Genomic DNA, 23,572 nt, shown 5'->3' with positions numbered 1-23,572 from the left:
CTTTTGTCACCTAAGCCTCTTGCGTGCTTCTCATCACTCTTGCGTTAGACTCACCAGTTTCCATTAAGTGCCAAGTTCTTCCCAAGCCCTCTTGCTCTCTGGCATCTCTACACATCCCTTTCCTGCTTCCGGTGAAGGGAATCCTTAAGGGTACTTCAGGCCATAGCTGGCTCCTTCCTTGCCCACATCATCTCCTCTTATGCCCCCTCTGAGCTGTGGTGTAGGAGGTTCTTCTGTTCATGTGTTGCTTTCATTGGCTAATGAATAAAGAAACTGCCTTGGCCTAGTAGATAGGGCGGAACTTAGGTCGGTGGAGAAAACAGAACTGAATGCTGGGAGGAAGAAGGGCAGAGTCAGAGAAGCCATGGATCCTCCACCAGAGATGGACGCCAGTTAGAATCTCCAGTAAGCCACTGCCACATGGTGATACACAGATTAATAGAGTTGGGTTAAACTAATATGTAAGAGTTAGTCAATAAGAAATTAGAGCTAACGGGCCAAGCACTGTTTTAATTAATACAGTTTTCTGTGTGGTTATTTCAGGTGTAAGCTAGCCGGGCAGCCGGGACAAACAAGTAGTCCTCTCCCTACAACAGAGCTGTCCAACTCCCAGTCATGTTTGCGGATGATTAGCTAACCATTGTCTGTTTTCCTGCTTTGGATCATAAATTCCATGAGCGTACGGACTGTGTCCTCTGGCTCTAGGATCATTTCTGTTTAGAGGAAGGACCAGTGTGCCATGTGTACAGGTGAATGAAGCACAAGGCCGGGTGTGCTGTACTGGAATTTCTGTGTGTTGCCCCATAGCTGTCTTCTGGACTCCTGGAATGTGTCCGCCTCATCTTCAGGCATTGCAGGGCTTCTTTGCCCGTGTTGTCAGCTTGTGTCTACAAATACACAAATTGATGATGGGATGAAAACAGATGATTTAAAACAAACAATTTTATAATATTTAGAATTAGTTAGGAAAATAGTAATATTTCACTTTAGATGTCAAAATTTGTGTCAGCTCTTGAGCCTTCTGGTTTTAATCACTGAAAAGATAGCCTAGTTTTAAGAGCTAAAACTGTGTCGGTTTCTTCTCTCCATATTGACACTAATATACAAAACAACTGTGTTTACAACAGCAATAAAACATTTCATTTTAGACCTATAAAGCCTTCACTTAGAAGTTAAACAATTTGTTGATTCCATTCAAAACTCCCTGGATAGCAATTGATTTAAATTTGATCCAATATTTCTATAATCCTATGTTAGTTAAATTTCTTTTTTATTTAACTATAGATTCTAGGGCTTGAATCCATAGCTGCTTATAAATAAAAAATGAACTAGAGAAGAAACTATACATTTTAATTTGTAGTGAAATTGATCTAAAGGACACTTGTACCCCCCGGCTTAACTTCTGTAGAGTGGTTTTAGCTACAACTGTTCTCATGCTCAGAGCAATGATGGTGAAGGAGTAGTGGCTAGTGGAAGACCTCAGGCTCCTAGAAGCCCTGGGTGGGCTGAGAGCAACGGGTCCTGCTTTCAGGTTGATCCAAGACCAGCACGACCAAGAAGGTTTCAAGTCTATGTGGTTGAATCAGCAACAGCTGGAAACTCTTTAATGTTAAACTGTACAAAGAAGGCTAGACTCCTGCAATCCAAATCCTTCCAAAATACAAGAAACCAAATAGTGCTTTTAGTAGCAGTGTGGGTAACTGCAGGGCTGGCAGACCCACCTGTAGCTTAATCAAACTACAGATGACACTTCTGTAGCAAATATGTTTTAGAAACTTGGGCTTTTCCCAAGACTTGGAATTTAGAAGATTGCCTTTCTGGGGGGTTAAGATGTGCGGTGGTTTACATGTAAGCATCCTGTTGAGCCCTTGTTACTGTCAGTATTAGAAAGTATATGTATGGGGCACCCTGGCTGAGACTTTATTTACTGACCAACACTGTTGTGCTTTTATGAAGAAAACTAACTACACCCTTCCTTTAACTCGTCTTGCTGAGAACAATAGAACAGCCAGTTCTTTAATTTCTGACTAGTTGCATTTCAAACAGTCTCATTTTATGAGATTTTGTCCAAACATCTTCGACTCTGAGCCTTGTAGATTTCATGGGAGAGCCTGTGGTGCAGCTCCTAGCTCAGCTAGCTCAGACCCACAGAGCTCCCTGTGGCTCAATCCTTGGATTTTACGTGCAGCTTTATCTTTCGCCTTTTTAGCTGTCTATTGCTGAGGTCTCATGGCGGAGCTCTTGATTCTGTAGATGTGGGCCAGGACCCATGAGTGGGTTTTGTAAAGCCCCTCCCCCCTTAGCCCCAAGAAGGGAAGCACCAGGGTCAGGGAACTGATCTGGCTTGGAGGATTGGTGTATACGCTTAGCATTCTCAAGGTGGTTCATGAGTGATGTACCTCATCTGTCATGGAATGTCAGTGTCTAAGACTCCCCCAGTGCAGCACACAGCCAGGGGGTGTTGCTTCCTGCCCAAGAGTGGACTGAATGCCTCTTGGCTCTGACAAGGCTCTGCTTTCCTTTCTGTTGGAATCTTTCATCTTCCATTACTCAGAAATGATTTTGTCAGCAGTGCTGACCTAGATTATGAAGTCGTTTGATCCGAGAGTCCATTTAAGTGCCTTGTTGAGACTGTTCCCTTTCTAGGCATGCTATTCTATAAGCTGCATTAAATGGCCATATTTTTGGAGAATGGTATTTTGTGTGCTTTATTTAATCTTTATTTTAAAAAAGAATGGGGAATTGATAACACTTTAATACAATTTTTTCAGAACTATTTTTTTGCCAGCATTTTAATATCGCAATGTTCCTCTGATGCCATTAAGTATTTTCTTCTCCACAGTCTGAATTGTAATGACATCTCCTGTTACCTGAGCTTCTGGTATAATGGGAGTCACCTTTTGCTAACACCTTTCTGTCCAGTGCTGTTCTGACACTGTGAAATCTAAGCTCCAGATCTTTATTAATCTAGTCTTTTCACACGGATAGGTAGCCAAACCTTTGAGTCCTGCATCACACAAAAAGATGCAAAACATGAAGTCATTAAAAAAGTTAAACTTGCATAAAATGTAGCTGGTGGTCAGAGAACCCTTCATAAATCATTTTCTCCTCTCCATCCTTCCCATGTCTGTTTTGGCTCCTTTGGCATTATTAGCTAAGGGTCTACCTAGGCATTGAGCTTTGAATTTTTTATGTAATCTTGCTTATGTATGTCCCTAACCCCGGTAGACTTATTTGATGTTGGACATATAGAAATGCTGCCTACTAAGGATAGATACATCCTCGCAAAGAATGAATATTTTTAAACTGTTTGGAGTAAAGGATACTATGTAAATATATAGTACAGAATCATTCTTGTTTTAAAATAAAATGGGATGATGTTGGTGGTAACTTGACAAATTCAAAGGTCGCAGATGATCTAAGTATGTTACCAGTGTTTTTTATGTCCTGAAAACATCAGTTTCTTTTGAAAATTTTATGTTATTCATTTTTTTTAAGGTAGGGTCTCATGTAGCTCAGACTGACTTCTAACTGCTATCTTCGATTTCCCAGTGCTGGGATTATAGGCATGTGCCAACACAACCATCTGGTTTGTTTTGGTTTGGTTTTAGTTGTGTCAGTTGGTAACATTTAGGTCTCAAAGTGTTTTTTTTTACCTATTTATGAAATTTAGTTTTAGATCCATATATGCCTTGTTATATGTGTAAAATGAACTCTTGGGAATGTGATGGGTAAAACCTGGAAAACAAGGGTGGTGACATTCAGTGTTTAAGTGAGATATGGAGGACATTATGTTTCTTGTACTTTGAAGGTTTTGTGATAGGTTGGGAGTTTTCATAAAATGTTCTTCATTGTCAAACACGTGGAAAAAGGGGGGGATGGTTAAAGCATGAGTTAGTGAACACTACTAGATCCCCTTCTGTGAGCTTGATACTCTACTTGGATTTTCTGTGACTGTCCACCTTGAAATACTCCTCAGGGTATTCCTGTGTTTTTGTATTTCAGCTTTGTCAGGCGATGAATTAATTTGGTGAGTGCGGCAAATACAAAACTTGTAAGCACTTTCGGTTTTCCTTGATAGGAAGAAGAGAAGAAGAGTCCAGTCAGTTATCCCTCCCTCCTCAGCCACTTGACTTCGTCCTTCCTCAATCATCCCTTCCTCCCCATGGTACTAAGTGCCAAGCTCTCCTCGCCCACTGTCGAACTGCTGAGTGAGTTGCATCTGCTTCAGTCATCTCTACCATGTGACATCCATCTGGTTAACCTGCGCACAATACAGTCAAAGGTAAACTCCAACATGTGTGTGCACACAGTAGCTTCTTTCTCTCTCTACTTGGTTCAGGGGGTAGGGAAGGGGAAGGAAGTGCAGGAAGCTTTGGACCAATTGCTCAGCGCTTGTCCTACAGAGGACTTGAGTTCAGTTTCCAGTGCCCAGGTGGAATAGCTTACAACTGCCTTTAACTCAACTCCAGCAGGCCAATCTGTTCTGCTGGACTTTGGGTACACACACACACACACACACACGAGAGAGAGAGAGAGAGAGAGAGAGGGAGGGAGGGAGGGAGGGAGGGAGGGAGGGAGGGAGGGAGGAGAGGAGAGAGAGAGGAGGGGGTCTTAAATTGCACATAGTGAGCTTTCTGAGCCTCATGGAATAATTACAAGGACTTCCCCTTTCACTCACTATGCTGTTCATTGGACAGTTGCTCTAGTATAGAGAACATTCCAGTGTTGGTTTATTTACCTCCTGGGACAGTCCTGTGTGGTGAGCAGGCTCGAGTTTGCGCCCTTTCCATACGTAAAGGCTAATGCTGGCCTCAGCTCTCATCAAGACCCAGGCCAGACGCATCGGTTCTTGTCACATGTTTTATTTACTCCTGTTTCTTAGAGGGTTTCTCAAAGTTTGTGAAATACTAAATGTAGTGCTTAATCATTTCTACAATGGAGGCTTTGTTTTTCACAGCTTTTGTTTGAAAACCTTGCAACTTGTGCTGAGAACCAGCTTCTAGGATGTTTCAAAAAGAGCGTGGGGAGGATTTATTAGGCATCCGATTCACCTGCTGGCGTGTTTTGGTTTAGGTTTATGTCCATATGGAAGGAGTACGGATTAGACATTTGCTGTCCTGCTTATGTAGGATGTAGCTGATTTGGCGCTGTGAGTAGGTGCACAGCTGGATGTAATAAGTGACAGGGATTCTGTGGAAATACCTCACAGTAAATGACTTCAGTGTCAAGAAAGGAAGGCGCTCAACCTAAGATGAAAGATTTAAGAATAAAGAAAGCAAACGGAGTAAAGCAAGTAAGGATGGATGTCTGCGTTGTGGATGTTTAGGGATTTACAGACGTCATGCCCAGGATGAGGAACCTGTGTCGGGCTCTGAAGGAAGCTGTGTGACTTGTAGGAATTCAGACATGTGCTGCTGGCGTAACTGTATGCTGTTTGTGAGGAAACACTTGTTTTGTCCTGTGAGGTGGGCATGCAGAATTTGTTATGCTTGCTAGGGGTTCGCTAGGCCCTGTGCTGACAGCTGTCACCAAAGCAGACTGACAGCCTCAGCTCCTCAGTCCCTTCTAGTGGGAGGAGAAGAGAATGACAGAAGACCAAGAGTCAACACCAGATGCTAAGTGGGGGAGGAAGGAAGCTAGAGCAGTTCAGAGACAGCGACGCAAGTTCGCTTGGGGTGTGTAGAGATGTCCCCATAGAGAAGGCGAGAATTGGGGTAGAAGCCTGGAGGGGGGTCAAGAAATAAAGGTCCAATCCACATTTCTGGGGGCGGGGTTATAAGGGACAGTGAGAAAATGATCTTGGCAGAATTAAGAGCAAGTATGAAAGCTGTGAGAAGCACCCGTGTTCTTCTGTCCATTGCTTTGTCCACCTGCCTAGGACAGAGCCTGGGCACAGGGTGAGACCTTCTATTGGTTGAGTCAATTGTGAGGCTCTTTAACACAGCAGTTCTCAACCTGTGGGTCACAAGACCTTTGGCAAACCTCTGTCTCCAAAAATATTTAAATTATGCTTCATAACAGTAGCAAAATTACAGCCATGAAGTCGCAATGGAATGGCCTTGTTGCTGGGGTCAGCACAGCACAGGGTGCTACAGTGAAGGCTCACAGCACTGGGAAGGCTGAGCACCACTGCGCTAGCGTTCAGTGCGTTTTCTCTCCCACCCATGAAGGCCAGCGCGGCCCAAGGAAAGAGCAGCTGAGGTAGCTGCTTTGAGGTAACGTGTCACCAGTACACAGGCTGAAAGGAAAAGAAGAGAGGGCACCGGAGACTCTAGGGTGAAGGCTCCCCCGGCTTGCGTAGATGCCGAGCTCGTTAGCAACCTGGCAGCCCCAAGGCCACTGTCCCTCAGCCTCGTTTATAAGTGACCTCTCACCTGTAACTGTGTCAATAGTATGGTTTCCTCGGAGCAGCCCAGTGCCCTGGTCACGTGGTGGTGGGTAGGGTCATAGCCTCTGTAGTCTAAGGCTGGCACTGCTTTTCAGTGGTAACTTCTTTAGAGTCTTTCTGTTGACTGCCTTCCAGTTAGAAGAGTCTGATTACTTCCTCCTCCAGTTTGCGTTTCTGGTGCTGTGATCGAACACTCTGACCAGAGCAGTTTAGGGAAGGGAAAGATTGATTTCAGCTTATACTTTGTGATGAATCCATCACTGAGGAAGTCAGGGCGGGAACCTGGAGGTGGGAACCATGGAAGAAGGCTGCTTGCTGGATTATTACTAGTCTGATGTTAAGCTGATTTTCTATAACCTTGGACTACCTGCCTGGGAAATGGTGGGCACTACCGCAAACCAAGCTGAGAAAAACAGTTACTCGTTCTGGGGTTTCCTCTCCCGATTCTAGGCTGTGGCTGTATGAAGTTGACAAGGAAGGCCAACCAAGCGCTACCCACCTACCCTACCAGATTAGCTGATAGCCTTGAGCACCCAGGCTCTGTACAGACTCCACCCTACTTACTGTAGCCACCACCTTCTCAAGGACCTCCCATTCTCTGCCTGCAGCGCAAGAAACTGCTGACTTAACTTAGTTTATGAAATGGGAACATTTCAGATATATCTGTCTCGAGCTCATTGTGAGGAAGAAAATGGTGTTTGGGAAGGCTCTAGAAGACAGAGACTTAAAGAGGCAGTTAGTGCTGGTTGCGCTCACAGCGTGTGACTGTGAGGAGCAGGTGGAGATTTTGAGCAGAGAGAATAGAGAAGTGAGCGGCAGGATTTGAAAGGGGAGGACTGAAATGCCAGCGGCATTGTACCGTGCCAGCGTGTAACCAGGACTAAGGATGCGAGGCTGTTTTTATATTCTCGGATCTGCTGGTGACAGTTCCTGTGTTCGCTTTGGACTCTGAGCATGCGTTTTGAATAGTCACGGAGCGCAGAGGAGGTTCATTGGTCCATTTAAACCTAGAAAGAGTTATTTTTTTGTTGCTTAACCTTTGTAAAGAGAAAAGTTAGCATTCAGTGAAGCCAGTGCGAGGATTGTCTTAACAATGCTGCCTAAAAATGTACCTATTGCAACTCCACAAGAGGCCAAAGAAGGGACAGCATAATGTCAGAGAAGACCAGAAAGGATTGGGTGGGTGAGTCCAGAAGCTGGATTTCAGTATTCTGAATTGGGTTCCTGGCTTTGTGTGCTGGCAGCGTTCAGCATACAATAGTGGATGCACTTGGAGATTGCAACCCTCTCCGCCCCCAAGGTATTATTGATATAAATTCTTGGCTTCTAAGCAAGACCCGTGGTTTGCACTGGCAGAATGTCGTCAATTAACATTTTCCTAGTAGCTCTCAAGGACTGCTTGGCTTAATAAAGGATACTGGACTCTTCCTCTTGATATCTACAAGTGATAGCCTCATGGGGACACCTTTTCTGCCCATTTTCCATCCTTGGACACTCAGTTCTAAATTTCAGTCTGGCCATCCTAGCTGCTGATGGTTAAAAGAGTTGTGGCTTCAGAGAGCAGTGAGAGCGGCCCAGGGTGTGCTGGAAGTGTCCAGTGAGAGCGGCCTGGGGTATGCTAGGAGTCCAGTGAGAGCGGCCCGGGGGTGTGCTGGAAGTGTCCAGTGAGAGCGGCCCGGGTGTGTGCTGGAAGTGTCCAGTGAGAGCGGGGCCGGGGTGTGCTGGAAGTGTCCAGTGAGAAAAGCCTGGGTGTGTGCTGGAAGTGTCCAGTGAGCGGGGCCGGGGTGTGCTGGAAGTGTCCAGTGAGAAAAGCCCCGGTGTGTGCTGGAAGTGTCCAGTGAGCGGGGCCGGGGTGTGCTGGAAGTGTCCAGTGAGCGGGGCCGGGGTGTGCTGGAAGTGTCCAGTGAGAAAAGCCCGGGTGTGTGCTGGAAGTGTCCAGTGAGCGCGGGGCCGGGGTGTGCTGGAAGTGTCCAGTGAGCGGGGCCGGGGTGTGCTAGGAGTCCAGTGAGAGCGGCCTGGGGTGTGCTAGGAGTCCAGTGAGAGCGGCCCAGGGTGTGCTGGAAGTGTGAACAAAGCGGGAAAGGCAGGTGGTGCAGGAAGGCGAGTCCGTGGTTCCGCGCACCAGGCCTCGGGTTCTCTGAATCGTGCTCACATGTGGGAAGCTTTAGAAATAGAGTTTCATAAATGTGCCCATCTCAGAGATACTGTTCTGTAGGTTTTGGGAGTAGAGCCTAGAGATTTAATAATAATTTATTTAAAATAATGACTTAGAAAAGCCTTTCCTTTTAGGACTAGAAATTAGTGAGTTTCTGCCATTTGAAATAAGGGCTAGAGATCAAATCAACATAAAACCACCTGATAGGTCTGATTCTGAGTCCTGTTTATGGCCGCAGAAGGCGTTCGTTATTTGATTTTTTTTTTTTTTTAGAGTTACTATTTCTTTTTCCCAAAGTCGCAAACTTGCAATAATTATCCTGTTATTAGTAGATGAGCTTCTGTTTTTATATAGGCATGTTTACACTTACACTCTCTGGATTTGCAAGGTGATTCCATGCTGTGTTTGTAAGGAGATGGCCAGCCCTGACAAGGGTGTACTCGAGGCTGGCTCGTCCTAGCGGCTGCCTGCAAGTTTAACTGTTAGCCTCGCTGCGTGCCTTGCCATCCTCGTTCCTTTGAACTGTCTTCTCTTGATCATCTCTCACGCCTTTGCTATCAAACCCTTCAGGTGAAGCTTCTCTAAAGGTTTGAAGCCTGGGTAACGCAGACACCACCAAAGTATGCTAAGCAGGGAAGCCAGGTTATTGGGAAAGGGCAACTCTGTAAGGGAAAGGGAATCTTGCAGAGGTGGTGCTGAAAGATGCCTGTGTTAGTTACTTCTCGTCACTGTCATAAGACACTGTGACCAAGACAGCTTATGAAAACAAAGCCTTTAACCGGGAGCTTGCTTGCAGGTTCAGAAGCTCGGTCATGATCATCATGGCAAGAAGCATAGCAAGCAGGAATGGCGCCGAGAGCTTACATGTTACGACAACCACAAGATGTAGAAAGGGAGGCTAACTGGGAAGGGTGTGGGCATTTAAAATCTCAGAGCTCACCCCCAGGGAGACACCTCCCCCAACAAGGCCACGCCTCCTAATCCTTCCCAAACAGTTCCACCAAATGAGGAACAAGCATTCAAATATGGGAGCCAGTGGGGTCCATTCTCATTCAGATCACTACAGCTCTCATGGGTAAACAAACCTTGAGTCAGAGTTCTGAAGACTGGACCTGCAAATTAACCTGGGAACAGAGAGAGAGCCAGAAAGATAGTTAGCCCAGCATTCGGCTTTGAAATGGTGCCATTCAGCTTCGATGCTTTGAAAAATAATGTGAAGCCCAGATTTTGTCAACTTACTCTACTGTTATTTATGTTTTGACATTTTCATTCAATTTGCACATATTACTCTATGTTCTCTGTGTGATTTTTTTTTATTTATGGTTAACTATGTTCTTGCAAGAAGTTAACCAATCATTTCAAAATCAGTGCTACTTTTAATGTGAAACTTTCTGTCTTCAGTTGTTTTACTACCCCCCCCCCATAAATGGCACTTTGAGGTTTTTGTTTTTCCTTTTTTATAAGAATTGATTGGTGCTTTATTGATCTCCCTAGCCTCTGAAAAAGTGAGAATTGAGGGGGTGGAATGTTCTTTGTTGTACACGTCTAAGAACAACTGCTCACCTTCCCTTAATATCTGTTATCTTATCTTGTTGATCAAAACCAAGGACTGTTATTGGGCATTTTAATGAGTGTCCTGAAAAAGTGAATTTTTACCAGTTACTTTCTGCCTCGGGTCTTGCAGTGAGGTATGGGATTTTCTAAGGTTCCTCACAGCCAGAATTCAATGAAGATGAATGTGGTATGAGTTACTAAATATGTTTCTAAAAGTCTAAATTCTTGAAGAGTCTGAGCAGTTTACAAGAATTTCCCAACATGGTATTTAGGGTATTTAGCTGTGCCTTAGTATGTGAATGCCTTTGATGCCCTGTGAGGAGGCAGTGTGTGCCCCTTTCTGTTTTTGGAGACTCTGGTCAGTCAGGACTCATCCTGTCCTTCCTCTTAGCATAGAAATAAGAAGAGAGAGACAGTGCCAAAAATGCTGTAGAGTAGACTGCCCTTTCTTATCTAATCTTAAGGAGGTGTAAGGAGGTGTAGTAGCCCTTGAATGGTAAGGTCCTAGAGGTGCTGAAGCAGGGTCATGAGTCATCCTTGCTCTAGACTGTGACAGAGGAGGCTTTGTGGTGGGCCTTCTCCTGCGTGGACAAACTTGCTGATATTATATTATTTCATTACGTTTGTCAACCATCTTAATGGTTATTGTGCATACAGTGAGCTCATCAGTGAAGAGCGTTGTACATGTTGTCTGACATACTGCCTGTATTCAACATGATAGCAATCGCTTTCATGGTCACAGTGGTTGGCCCTTGGCCATCAGAGGGGCTCTTCGGGAATCTAACCCAGCTCCCCACCCCATAACTTAATGATTATTCCAAACCTCATGACTGGTTTGTAGACTCAGGCCTCACTTGGATCCAGCATTCTCTAATCCCAGCCTTGTCTGAGGGGTTCATTCTTCAGACCAGTTCATCTTTCCCCATTCTGCATCCGGTCACAGGAATAGCCTCACAGCCTAGCTCCCTGGATGTTGGAGTTTATCTCTGGAAGTGACTTTTGTAATGGATTTTTGACTGATTCACCCTCAGATATGACCTGGCCTATTTCACAGAGACAGTTGCCAAACAGCACTTGGTACAGTTTTTGTAGGGTTTACATTTTTCCCCACACTCCTCTTTTCTGATATTAATAGCATGCTAGTGAATTTTTTTCATTTCGGCATCTCTAGAACATGTTTTGTACCTGCTTGAATGTATAAAAGTTTTCTTAAGTGGTGCACGCCTTTACGGGAGGCAGAGGCAGGTGGATCTCTGTGAGTTCGAGGCCAGCCTGGTCTACAAGAGCTAGTTCCAGGACAAGAACCAAAAGCTACGGAGAAACCCTGTCTCGAAAAATAAAAAAAAAAAAAAAAAAAAAAAAAAAGTTTTCTTGAGTGCATATTCAGGTTAAATTCAGTTTTTTTTGAAGTCCCTTCTCCTCCTCAGCACAGGGACAGGGTTGACTTGGTCACAATGCTAGAAGTCACTGATGTCTGCAGCTGAGGGTTTAGTTGGGGCACTCAATTGCCAGTGTTTACACATGTCCCCTCTTCAGTGGCTGGTTCCAAGAGGGAGCTCAGATCTACCCAAACAAAGCAAAATAAAATTAAGTTTACAAAAACACCATTGAGTTCATTCTGAGTTGGCCATACTCCTGGGCATGGGCCTGCCCTGAGGTGTGGTAATGTACCCAGTGAGACTCCAATGGAGAAAATGGATTTGTCCTTTGTAAGGGGTGTCAGCTGCAGACAGCTTCATGGTTAGGAGTGACGCTCATGTCAAGTTCCCACTCTCAGCACTGGAACCCCATCTGCCTTGAACCTGTGCAGGCCCTGTGCATGCTGCCATGGTCTCTGAGGTCAGAGGGGTGTCAGTCCTGTTGTGTATGGAAGATGCTGTTTCCTTAGAGTCCTCCATCCCCTCTGGCTCTTACAGGCTTCCTTCCTCCTCGTCTGCAGAGATTTGATGGAGGCATCCCACTCAGGACTGAGGTTTCTAAGTCTCTCACTGTGAACATTATCTAGTTGTGGGTGTTAATCCCCATCTACTGATGAAGAAGCTTCTCTGGTGATGACTGGGTGAGACACTGATCTAGGAATATAGTAGGATGTCATTAGAAGTCAGTTTAATGCAACACTCCTTTAGCAGAACAATAGTTTTATGAATTTATGAATAGGAATTTAAATGAAGTTTGTTTCTTCGTGCTCCATGAGATATATAAGTATTGTCTTCAGCAATAGGACTTTACCTTTAGTTTGTGAGGGACAATCAATAACCTTGTCAATAGCCCATGATGTTTGGTGTTTTCCAGGGGGCCATTTGACCAAAGAGTCAACTAGATTTAACACATTCCTGGCACTGGAAATTTCACTTGATGGTGAAAGATGTCTAGTTGGGGCATTCTCCTTGTTATTTGGTTATTCCATTTCTTTCGTGTGTGTGTGTGTGTGAGAGAGAGAGAGAGAGAGAGAGAGAGAGAGAGAGAGAGAGAGAGATCTTCTACAGTACTTGGTTAAGTGGCTTTTTATGAATGCTCCAGAGAGTTAAAAATGCCACATATTTTAGGTTAATAGTGACAAGTGCTTCTAGAAGAGTTTAATTAAGAAGGCGCATAATCTGTAAATCAACGTATAGACTGTTTGGGGATTTGATATATAGCTGTAGATATATAATTGGACAGTTCTCTTATTCTTTAACTACAAAGTTTTAATGTCAGTGGGAAAATTTATGAATATAAATTTAATTTGTATTGATTTGTAATGTTTATAAAGTAGTCACCCATTTTAACTAGATGAATTTCTTTAAAAACCCAAATAGCTAACATGCCAAGGGCTTCCTATATCAAACATTAGAGCACATCTTTTCTAGGTCATTTCATTTTATTTCTGTTTTATAGAAAAGGGAAAACCTGGTTGTACTAAATGCCACAGCACAGAGTGGCTGACCAAGTCCTGACTAGGTTCTGAGCCACTGATCTTTGGGTTCCTCTGCTAGCACTTCCTGTCCCTTTGAGGCTCTGCGAGACCACTATAGACAGAATTCCTGCTGGAGTCATCCACAGGACCAATTCGTGCAGCAAGTAGGCAAACATTGGTTCTATTTTATAGACGAATTGATGCTTAAAATAAATTACTGTTCCCAGGTGTCACAGTTAGTACAGGATCGAGTTCTCTTTGTTATTCTTATGATGCTCTGTGTATAATTAGTGAAGGGTTTTCTATGTGCTAGTTTTATGCTCTGGAATATATATCAGGACACGACATTTTGTTGAAGTTTCATTAGACATCTTCATCATCTATAGATTTAAAGTTGTTGTGTATATTATGGTCCCCTGATGATTCAGAGTTCTTTAAACCTTTTTCTCTCCCTACAGACAAAATCTTACAATACCACTGAAAATAATGCCAGTGCTGAGTGTCGTAGCATGCTATCCCAGGGCAGACCCCGAGGGAAGGGCAGTTTAAACTGCTCCGGCCCCTTAGCTTGAAATTACTTGGAGTGTTTCTGGCAATTATTTAGAATAGATATCCCTGTATCGCCTGAAGCAAGCTTGGCCTTTCCTGATGATGACCATAAGCTTGACCGTGTCATATCTCTGACTAGAGAAGAGAGAAGTAAATTGTGTCTGTCTCAGGACTGACAACAGTTAGCTCTCCTTTGACTAGCTTACATGACATAAAAGTTCCAAAGATTTTTAATTCATTTCACTTATCCTCACAAACACCTGTACACATTTTTTTTTCATTTGCATGTGTTTGAATGTATATGTGAGCATGTGTGGGGGCTGCAGTACACATGTGGACATTAGAAGAAGCCTCCCAATGTTGGTTCCTGCCTTTTCTGCCTTGTTTGAGGCAGGGTACCTTTGCTTGCTGGGTAAGCTAGGGTAACTGGCCTTTGAACACTGAGAGATGCCATCTCCATCTCTCAAATTCAGGTAGGGACTGCCAACGGTGGAGATGCTCGCATTTTGCTTCTGCCTTTTATGTAGGTTCTGGGTATTTGAACTCAGATCATCCAGCTTGCTCACCAGGTGCTTTATCCTACTGAGTCATCTCAGACCCCATCCTTACACTTTAGAAAAATATATATTAAGATGATTCAACATCAAATATCTCAAAATCTAATCATACATGGTATCACTATTTAGATGGATGTAAAAGAATTTATTTCAATTAATAAGCAAATATAAAAACAAATAATAAATATTTGTAAATATTTATTTATAAATAAATAAATGAAATGTATGTTTCTCTTCATCATTGACTGGTCATGTTTGATGTTTTTCTTTTTGCTCCAGGATGATTCCTGTGATGTGAACTTAAAATGGTATATCAAGTTAATAATATATATAGGCTGGCATAGCATAACTGATTCAATTTAAATGTCTCTTATAATGACATTTACACATTAAAGATTGAAAATGTTAGTGCACCTCGCAGAAAGTAGTATTTAATAGAGAAGAGCCTTCCCACGTTCAGACTGATGTTACATCATCACTTGACCAACTGAGACTAAGTTTATGTATGTTTTATTCAGTAGATGTGTATGTAAAAAACTAAATTATTTTATTTGAGGATACTTTTAGTAAACCAGTACTAACATGTGGGCAAAAAAAAATCTATCCCTTTAGGAATCATGGGGGAAATGAAGGCAGAATTATCCAGGACCTTAGAGGTAAACTTTAGTGGGGATAGAAATTGATGGGCCCAACCAGTGTGGAACCTTAGAAGAGATGAACGTATGTGCAGATATCAAACAGTGTCACGTGACATGCTGTAAAGGCTGGCATTAATGCTTGTGACAGATACCAGTGTTTTCATTTTCAGATGGGCAAAGACTATTCAGATGAGGCAGCCTTGATCCTCCACAGAAAAGGGTTCGATTGCCAGTTCTCCAGTAGAGGCACGGGGCTCTCCTGTTCTACTACTCAGGGAAAGGTAAGTTAAGAATGTACATTTGCTAGTCAGACGGTGTGCTGTGAAATCCTCTCTCTGTACAGACAGTGTGCTATGGCCCTTCATTGCCCAGAACTCACTTGTTCCTTCTTGACTGCAAGCCGCCTGCAGTTTCTTCAGAAACACTCATTCCGCTTAAAATTCTGTTCTTCTCAGCGTCAGAATACATGGCTGGAATCTACATTTTGGAAGCTAATGTTCATATCGTCCCTTTGGTCCTCCATTTTGAGACTACAAAGCACCTTACATCTCCTTTCCCCCATGTTCAACTTATCCAGGCTACCCGCGCTCACGTACAGTGTAGTGTAGCCATGGCAGGTAGACTCCACCTTCCACAAAGGCAGGGACAGATTTTAACATAACCAATGATTGGCATAGTGATAAGGCTATAGCATAAACAGCAAGACCATGGTCAATGAATAATTGAACACAACCCAGAGGCAGCTGTGCAGAGCTCAAGTCAGTTGATTAATCTGGAGAAGTAGATGTGTGTCTGGGTCTCCTGATTGATCCAGATTTGTGTCTGAGTCATCACTGCAGATCAGATGGCTTGTGAAGCTGCACCCCGCTGGCTGCTTGCCTGTTCTTGATTTTTCTCCTTAAGTTGGTCTTCTGGCAGTTCATCAGCTTCTCCTTGGAAGGATGAACATCCAGTCGCTTGCCTCTGAGTGAGCTGTGACTCACAGAGCAGCTGCCTAGGCCCTGCATATAGCCAGGCCTGCCCACCCAGCAGCCTGGCAGAGCCAGCTCTCTGTCAGAACTCCATGGGCACACTGCAGACAGACTCAAGCAGTTTTGCCCCAATGCCGAGAGTTAGCATTCATTCTAAGGTCTGAGAAGGTTTGCTTGGATGACTGTATTTGTCCCACTCTTCTTGTGTGTGTGTGTGTGTGTTTTCCAGTGTGTTTCCATTCTATTAGGAATGATCTAAATATGTGTAATGAACCTTCTAGTGATAGGGTATTTAATCTTAAGAGGGATAATAGAGATATATTATTCCGAGACACTTTAGGATGACCTGACAAGGTGAAGAATATGTATTTTCCCAGTGTCCCTGTAGATTAAGGTCAGTAATATACTGAGCCATTGCTATGTCTCATTTTTCAATTCTTTTGGAAAGGGGGGGGGGAGCTGGTTTAGAATTGCCATTATTAGGGTTAATATTGACCAAAAGAGTTTGATGATTTTAAAGTCCTCAGGGACCATAGGGACTTGTTGGCTCTTACATGTCCTCTCTTATGTTGAAAATGTTCACATATAATACTAAAAGAAATGCAAGAGAACAGCCCACAGCCACATGTCTCTCCAGGGGATAGATAGTTCATGTGTTCAAGAATGTCCTTCCTCCTTCATTACATATTCCTTCCTGTGCTTTCCTTAAATTGATTTTATAGATGTGCTACTAGTCTTTGCTCATCACTGATCTGAATATGCAAATCTCAGGGTTGATCTGAATATGCAAATCTTGTCACTTGCTTTTTTTAGATGTCAGTCCCAAAACTTTTCAACAAGTTTGCTGTGGAAAGTCTCACCCCTTCGTCACTGTCCTTGATGCACTCGCCCCCAGATGCCCAGAATATAAGTGACATCACCCTGAGTCCCATGGAAATCAGCACATTCCGAATCCGCCTGAGGTGAAACTGACTGCCGGATTTGAGTGGAGAAACTCTGGCTTGTAACCTTCCTTGGTTTCTACGTGCAATAACTAAGCACATTACTTTAGCTTCTGGCTACTGTGAGAACATGAATTCTGTGATTTTTTTTTTTTAAACAGTCTAGTAAGAAAAGAAGAAAAAGCCATGCTTTCAAAAAGGTTTCTTTTTCTAAGTTTGTCCACAAACTGCCGCCATCAGTGTGAACTGGTGTTACAAAAATGAAGACTTACAGAAAGACAACCCCTCAACAGACTGTATCTCAGGTTAAATGCTAGCTAAGTATGTTTGCGTTGAGGGTTGTATAGAGATTCTTAAAGATATCCACGTTTCAGATCATTAGTTTTATAAAAAAAAAAAAAAAAAGAATACCCATTTGAAAATAGAAAGAAAAAAAAAGTTGGTGGGTAATAGTTTAATGACCAAAATAGTTGTAATCATTGATCATTGCTACAAATTTAAATTTTTTGTGTGCTTAAAAACATGTGGAAAAGTGCAATCCCTCAACCCTTCCGATAAATGTAGTTCATTTCCATACTCTTTCCCAACGAACCTCTTGACTGCCCTTTCCTTCCCCCACAGTTAAAACAATAGCTGATTTTTTAGTCATTCACCAGTAGAAACAGAGGCATATTTTCATTACTTGACAATGTGGGATCGGTGCAATTTATTCCATTGTCACAGAAACAGAAGAAGCAATTCCATTTTAGGTACCACAAGGTGTCTTTTTACACAGCTCATTTGAATACAGGTGTTCCAAGGTGGGGTTTTCTATTTTTAAATTACCATATCAAAAATAAATGTGCCTTATTTTTTTATAAGTCTTGTTAAATCTTTTGGTGTCCATATTACTGTTTGGGAAGGGGAGGGGTGTTGGGAGGCCGGGGCAGGGGGTCGGTACTTTCTATGACACATAAATTATGTAATTTTTTTGCTTGATAATGCTGGCCACGTTCTGATCTATTTCATTAAATTTGTGGTGGTGTTACTCGAAACATTTTGACTATTTGAATGTACTGAGATGTCAGAAAACAAAACAAGGAAGAAAAATACTGTTAATTAAAATATGCTGCTGCCAAGGAAACTGCAACTTGAAGCGAGGATTTCATAACACACGAGATCCAAATCCTGTTTGCATTTCACAGTAGTTAACCATATTAAAGAGAGAAGGCTTTAAAATAGACTATTTTCAAGTCCACTGCGCGTAGCTCATCTTGATGTATCTTACTAAAGCGTATGTTCCAAACTTTTGTGTGTAGTGAACTCAGTGTGTCATTCTCGCCCATGTGCCATCACAGGACGTTTAAGTTAATTTGAGGTCATTGTTTCTTTAATGTAACAAGTGTATTTAATGTCAGCAAAGAAAGAATTCTCTGGCTGTGTACACTTTTGAAAAGTTCTCTTCAGTGTCTTAACCTGGTTTAGTATTATCTGATGTAAACTTCTGTTTACCTCCTGTCATTCCAATCCCCTTATGGAGACAGTCATTTCTGCCTCGCCATTTATTCTGATAGTCATCTGGATTTTGACTCAAGATGCAGCTCCTACGTTCACTGTTCTGTTCTGCTCATAAACTCCTCTGCCTATAATCATTAAGGGAACAATGCCAGAGCTAACAACCATACTGCAAGGGTGTAATTCCATGCAATAAGCATGCGCTGTGCATTCCCTTCCTCACTTGTTGGGGAATAAGCAACTAAAATACAAGAAAACGGCTTTCTTCTGTAGACCTCTACAGACACTGACTAGGATAGTTGGGAGCAGATCCCAGGAATAATACCACAAGCATTCTTGGCTTTTCTTAAGGGTGTCCCTTCCTGTGGATGGTCACTGTGTTCTGTGGTTAAGTGGCTGTACTTAATCACCATGGAAATCCTGATGAGACGAAATGAAAGCTGATGCAATAAAAATGGATCTGCCCTGTGTTGGTCGGGGTCTCACTCAGTAAGCACTGTTCCCACCAGCTATTGACTCACAAGTGAAGCAGAAATTCTCTTGAACCAGCAAATTTCTGCTTTTTGGAGTTATTTTCAGACTACAACATCAGGGAAATGAAGAAGAGGGTTTTTTTTGCTTTGGGTTATAGTCAAGATCTAACTAAATAATTGAGTTTCTCTGGCACCCATGAACAACCGGCCATGTTTCAGTCATGACCTCAGTGGTCTGTCTGGTTAGATTTTATTACACATATCGTCACAAATGTTCAGTGGACCAAGTCGTTACTTCACTGCTCTCTCCCTACTTCTTGAAATTTTAATTTTGTTTATTGGGTGCATTGTTCAAATATCAGCATTCTTGTTTTCTGGAAGTATTGATTTAAATAAAAATGCTGTAAGATGTTATAAAACATTGTAATTATCTCCCAGTGTCTGTACTTGTGATGAAAATGTTTTCCCAGTCCTTTGTCTAGCAGGAAATGTTTACTTTCATTTTGATTATTTTGCTCATTGAAATCAACAGGTTTTGATATTTTTCTCTTGGAAGATTTTTATAACTTTTTGGGAATATGTAATATAAGATCTCTAATAAAATATAATCTTATCCTGTGCACCGTCTTCTAAAGGAGTTTTTAATCCTGTTTGTAAATAGATCTATTAACAAAAAAATAGAAGACTGGGAAGCTTTTCTTTGTTCCTTCATGAAGGAACCATCATTCTTCAGCCCAGCTCTAGTTAGAAGAGGGGTTCTGTGAGCAGGTGGCAGATGACTGCTAGTACGTTTCACATCATATTTGGAGTGCCTTTGGATTGGAGTCTGAAGACCTTTCCAGCTGTTGGATCCACGGGGCCATCTTTAGTGAGCTATATGATAGGAAAGCTTTGGTTAGGTTCTATATTTGGATCTATATATTAGGATAGAACAGGAAATGGAGGAAAGTCAGCACATGAAACTAAGACGTTCCTTGTAAATTGATTCAGAAAATAAGACTGGTGGGAAGAGAGAATTTCTGATGCTGCCCCTGCTCTGTCCAGGCTAACACACAACTCCAGGGTGTATATAGAAGTTTCTGTCCCGTCCCGTCCCGTCCCATCCCACAGCTGTTCAGTCCCAAAGAAACACACAGAGGATTATATTAATTATAAGCTGTTTGGTCTATTAGCTCAGGCTTATTAACTAGTTCTTACAACTTAAATTAACCTATAATTCTTATCTATGTTTAGCCACATGGCTTGGTACTTTTCTCAATAAGGCATTCTCATCTTATTTCCTCTACATCTGGCTGGTAACTCACTCTCAGCCTTTTCTCTTCCCAGAATTCTCTCAGTCTGGTTGCCTTGCCTATACTTCCTGCCTAGCTACTGACCAATCAGTGTTTTATTAAATGAATATGAGTGACAAATCTTTACAGTATATAAGAGCATTATCCCACAGCAGCAGGGCCTGAGGAGTTCTTTCAAAAATCTCGGTGGGTGAAGACAAAGAGCCATTGAAGGTCCACAGGTGCATGCTAACTGGGAAACTTAGACTTACTTTGGGTGACATGCAGTAAAGAAAAATTATAATATGTATACGTAAATATCTAAGAATCAAGAGAAATATAAAAGTATATCTACCTGGGAAGTCATAAAAAGTAAGTCATTGACTTCATAAATTTTGATTATCAGCATGTTACAGAAATGTTAATATTAAAACTGGTAAAGAAAATTTTGATTTATATTGAGTATGAGTTCATAACATGTCCTATAAATGATGATTTGAAAGCAACTGAAGTGATTCTGATTTTGAGTAGTTGGCTCAAATTCTACAGTAGAGAAGGAATTAGCAAGCACGGCTGCCCAATAACAAGCTGAACACAAATACCTTGTGGCTAAAATGGACATGAATCCTTCCATATAAACTGCCTTCATCTAAACTAGGAAAATGCCTTCAGTACGTGATGATCAAGATACAGAGCACTCAATTCAACAGAAGCCAAGTGGGGGGTTCTCCAGGTTTGACCTTTATCTCTTGACTTTCCTGCTCTTGTCCTCATTCTCAGGCCGTTTTTGGCAAAATGTCCACCAGATGACCCAGACCCGTGTGTAGACATTGCAAACCCTGTGCATAGACATTCCAAACCCTGTTTATAGATGTTGCACAGTGCCTTTATCTCATTGTGTGTAGCACATCTTGTAGTTAGTGTCAAGCTAGTGTCATTGGCTCTCTTCTATTTCACACACCAACAATTGCACTAAGGATATAGACTTGTGAAACCACATGGGAGAATGGATGGGCACATGTAAAATGGGAATCGATAGCACGGAAGTGGCATGAGAATGATAACCATGTTTTGGATGGGAGTTGGTGGTTTATATACCAGATAGGCAAAGTATAGTAGGAATGCGTTGCTGAGGAAAATTGAATGCAGATGGGAAATTTAGAAGTAGAGAGTGTACCTAACTTGACTTTCAGGAAAGGTTTTATAGAAGATACCATCTTGAGGTAATTTGTCAAAGGTTACTCCTATCTTAGCAGAAAAGACCTTAGGCCTGGCTTGTTAAAGACCAGAATGGGGAAACATGATAACTCCTGGTACAACGTGGCAACTGGGACACGTTTCCACTCTGCAGAGAGCTGCTAAACAAAGCACTACAAAGAAGAACTCCTCTACCTGTGTGTTGTCCAGCATGGTAGCCAGTGGCCATTGAGGCCCCAGGATGTTAGAAACAATGAGTACAGCTCATTTGCTGAGTGGTGTAATCCAACCTGAACTGCGTCATGCGATTCCTCTTCTGGAGCATGCTGTAAGGGTAAGTGAATACAACAAGCAAACGTAAGCCAACTCTGAGGCTACATTTTGCTCTAGTCCTCCTCAGTGGTCAGATTGGAAGCATTGGCCCATCCTGGGAACTTGCTGGAAGCACAATCCCTCAGCCTCTACCCCGGACCAGGGGAATTGGAATCTGAATCTTACCAATCTTCCTTGAGAATCTGTGTCCTCGCTGTGCACTGGCCTAGCACATTTCCTGAGGACTAGTCTCTCTGTATGTTTCCTAAATAGACCTTGACTATTTAGAAATAGTCCTGTGTTCTACAGAGGCCAGAAAACGTGGCCAGTGCTAAGTTGCCAAAACACCCAGACTGCTACTCCTGGCTCCTACAGCTGCCTGCTTATAGGCCTGTTGATTTTAGGTTTTGCTTTGTTTGTCCCCACACAGATTTCAAAGAGAGCTGAAAAGCGATATGCAGGCTTCTTCCTTGTTGTTTGTTCTTGTTTGCTGATACAGTTCAAAAAGCATAAAGTTGTGCCAGGGCCAAAGAACACTACCTGACTTGAACTTGATTGTGCAAGTTCAGTAAATCCTGTCAGACCAGCTGCCATGTCCTCTACCCGGCCTCTCTCCCCACTGTCTGTTCCCATGGATCTCTGTGTGCAAACAGGGGCTTAGCATGGGGAAGCCTTCTCATCCTGTTCATCATGAGAATCTCCTTTTGACCAGCAGGTGTTTGGTGGTCCCCGCTCTTTTCCAAGTCATTTTCTTGCCTTGCTTCTCTTCCCCAACCTGACGTCCAGTAGGTTGGACTTGCCCAGAATGCAAGCTCTTCATCTTGTCTGCTCTGTATCTTTAACAGCACAGGGGTACCTTAAATACTCATTTGTTGTTTCTTTCCCCCTCTTTGAAGGCCGACCACCCTGCTCCCAAATAAGTATATGGAGACTATTCTTACTTATGAATATCCCATGTTAGCTTGGCTTATTTCTAGCCAGTTTTTCTAACTTAAATTATTTCATTTCTCTAACTACATTTTGCCTCTGGGCTTTTTATTTTCTTTATTCTATATATCTTTCATTCCTTCTTACTCCGTGGCAGGCTGTGTGGCTGTGTGACTGGTCCTGGCATCCTCTTTTCTTTCTTTTTTTTTTCCACTCCTGGCTCTCTTCTCTAGATTTCTCCTCCTATTTATTTTCCCTGTCTGACAGCACGCCTATCCTTTTTCTTGCCTAGCTATTGGTTGTTCAGCTCTTTATTTGACCAATGAGGTGTTTTAGGCAGGTACAGTAACACAACTTTACAGAGTTTAAAAAATAGAACATAAAAGAATGCAACACATCTTTTAAGCGTTAAACAAATAATCCACAGAATAAATGAATGTAACACATCTTAAACTAATATTCCACAACACTCACTTAATAAGTAAACAACAGCTTCAGTTCATGCAAATGTTGAGAAGCAAAACTTTTGATTTCAGAATGAAAGGCTGAAAATCTCTTAATGTTTTGTTTGTTTATATTACTCTTCTGCCAAAACCTCCAGGGTATTTCCAGGCTGAACACAAACTTTTTGAAGCTGGGTTTCTAGTCCTTTGAAAAGATTTGACCTCATGGCATGTGCTGTACTTACCAACCAACCAACCAATCATTGCCCCTTGGCCATCTGACCCAATGAAACCCTGAGTTTATTTAAGTATCATGGACTTCGGGAATGGGATTATGTTGTCTTAAACTGATCTAGCTCCCTTTTCCAGGCTATCTGTTTGCCTTGAAAACTGACATATTTTACGCGTTAGCCAATGAGCTATTGGTGGAAGTCAATTGAGGACTTGTGAAAGAGGCCTTTTCCCTGACTTGGTCTTCCTTGCAGTCAACAAGTCCAAAGTCAATACCGTGGGATAATTGATGGCAGGGCTGTTGTAGCCATTTGCAACCCTGCAAGCACAAGTTTGAGGACAGAGATAAAACCAAGTGAACACGGGATGGGGCCGAGGACTCTGACGTTCCTGAGTGGCTAAAGGAACCATCTCCCAGCTTCTTCCATATGAGATGACAAGTCACTTGACTCTCAAGTCTTTTCTGTTTAATGTCCTGTTTCATGCTCATTTCCGCTTACATTCTTGAGTGTTGTGACTACACCGGAAGCCATCTTCCATGCAGTTGCTTCGCTGAATATTGTATGTTCCTT

At 42.6% G+C, this 23,572-nt stretch overlaps 1 protein-coding gene across 1 annotated transcript in view; it reads left to right on the top strand.

The window, feature by feature from the left end:
• Man2a1 (mannosidase alpha class 2A member 1) overlaps window positions 1-19,239 on the top strand; it is a 166,991-nt gene extending 147,752 nt beyond the window's left edge. Inside the window, exons 20-22 of the mRNA XM_057761917.1 lie at window positions 4,082-4,285; window positions 14,911-15,021; window positions 16,525-19,239. Coding sequence (XP_057617900.1) covers window positions 4,082-4,285; window positions 14,911-15,021; window positions 16,525-16,677 — 468 coding nt within the window. The 3' untranslated portion in view covers window positions 16,678-19,239. The remainder of the gene's footprint in view (window positions 1-4,081; window positions 4,286-14,910; window positions 15,022-16,524) is intronic.
• Window positions 19,240-23,572: the final 4,333 nt, after the last annotated feature.

This window comes from Chionomys nivalis, chromosome 2 (genome assembly GCF_950005125.1).
Source record: "Chionomys nivalis chromosome 2, mChiNiv1.1, whole genome shotgun sequence".
Classification (NCBI taxonomy): Eukaryota; Metazoa; Chordata; class Mammalia; order Rodentia; family Cricetidae; genus Chionomys; species Chionomys nivalis.
The sequence above is the reverse complement of the archived record's forward strand: the minus strand, read 5'-3'. Positions and strand labels throughout refer to the sequence as shown.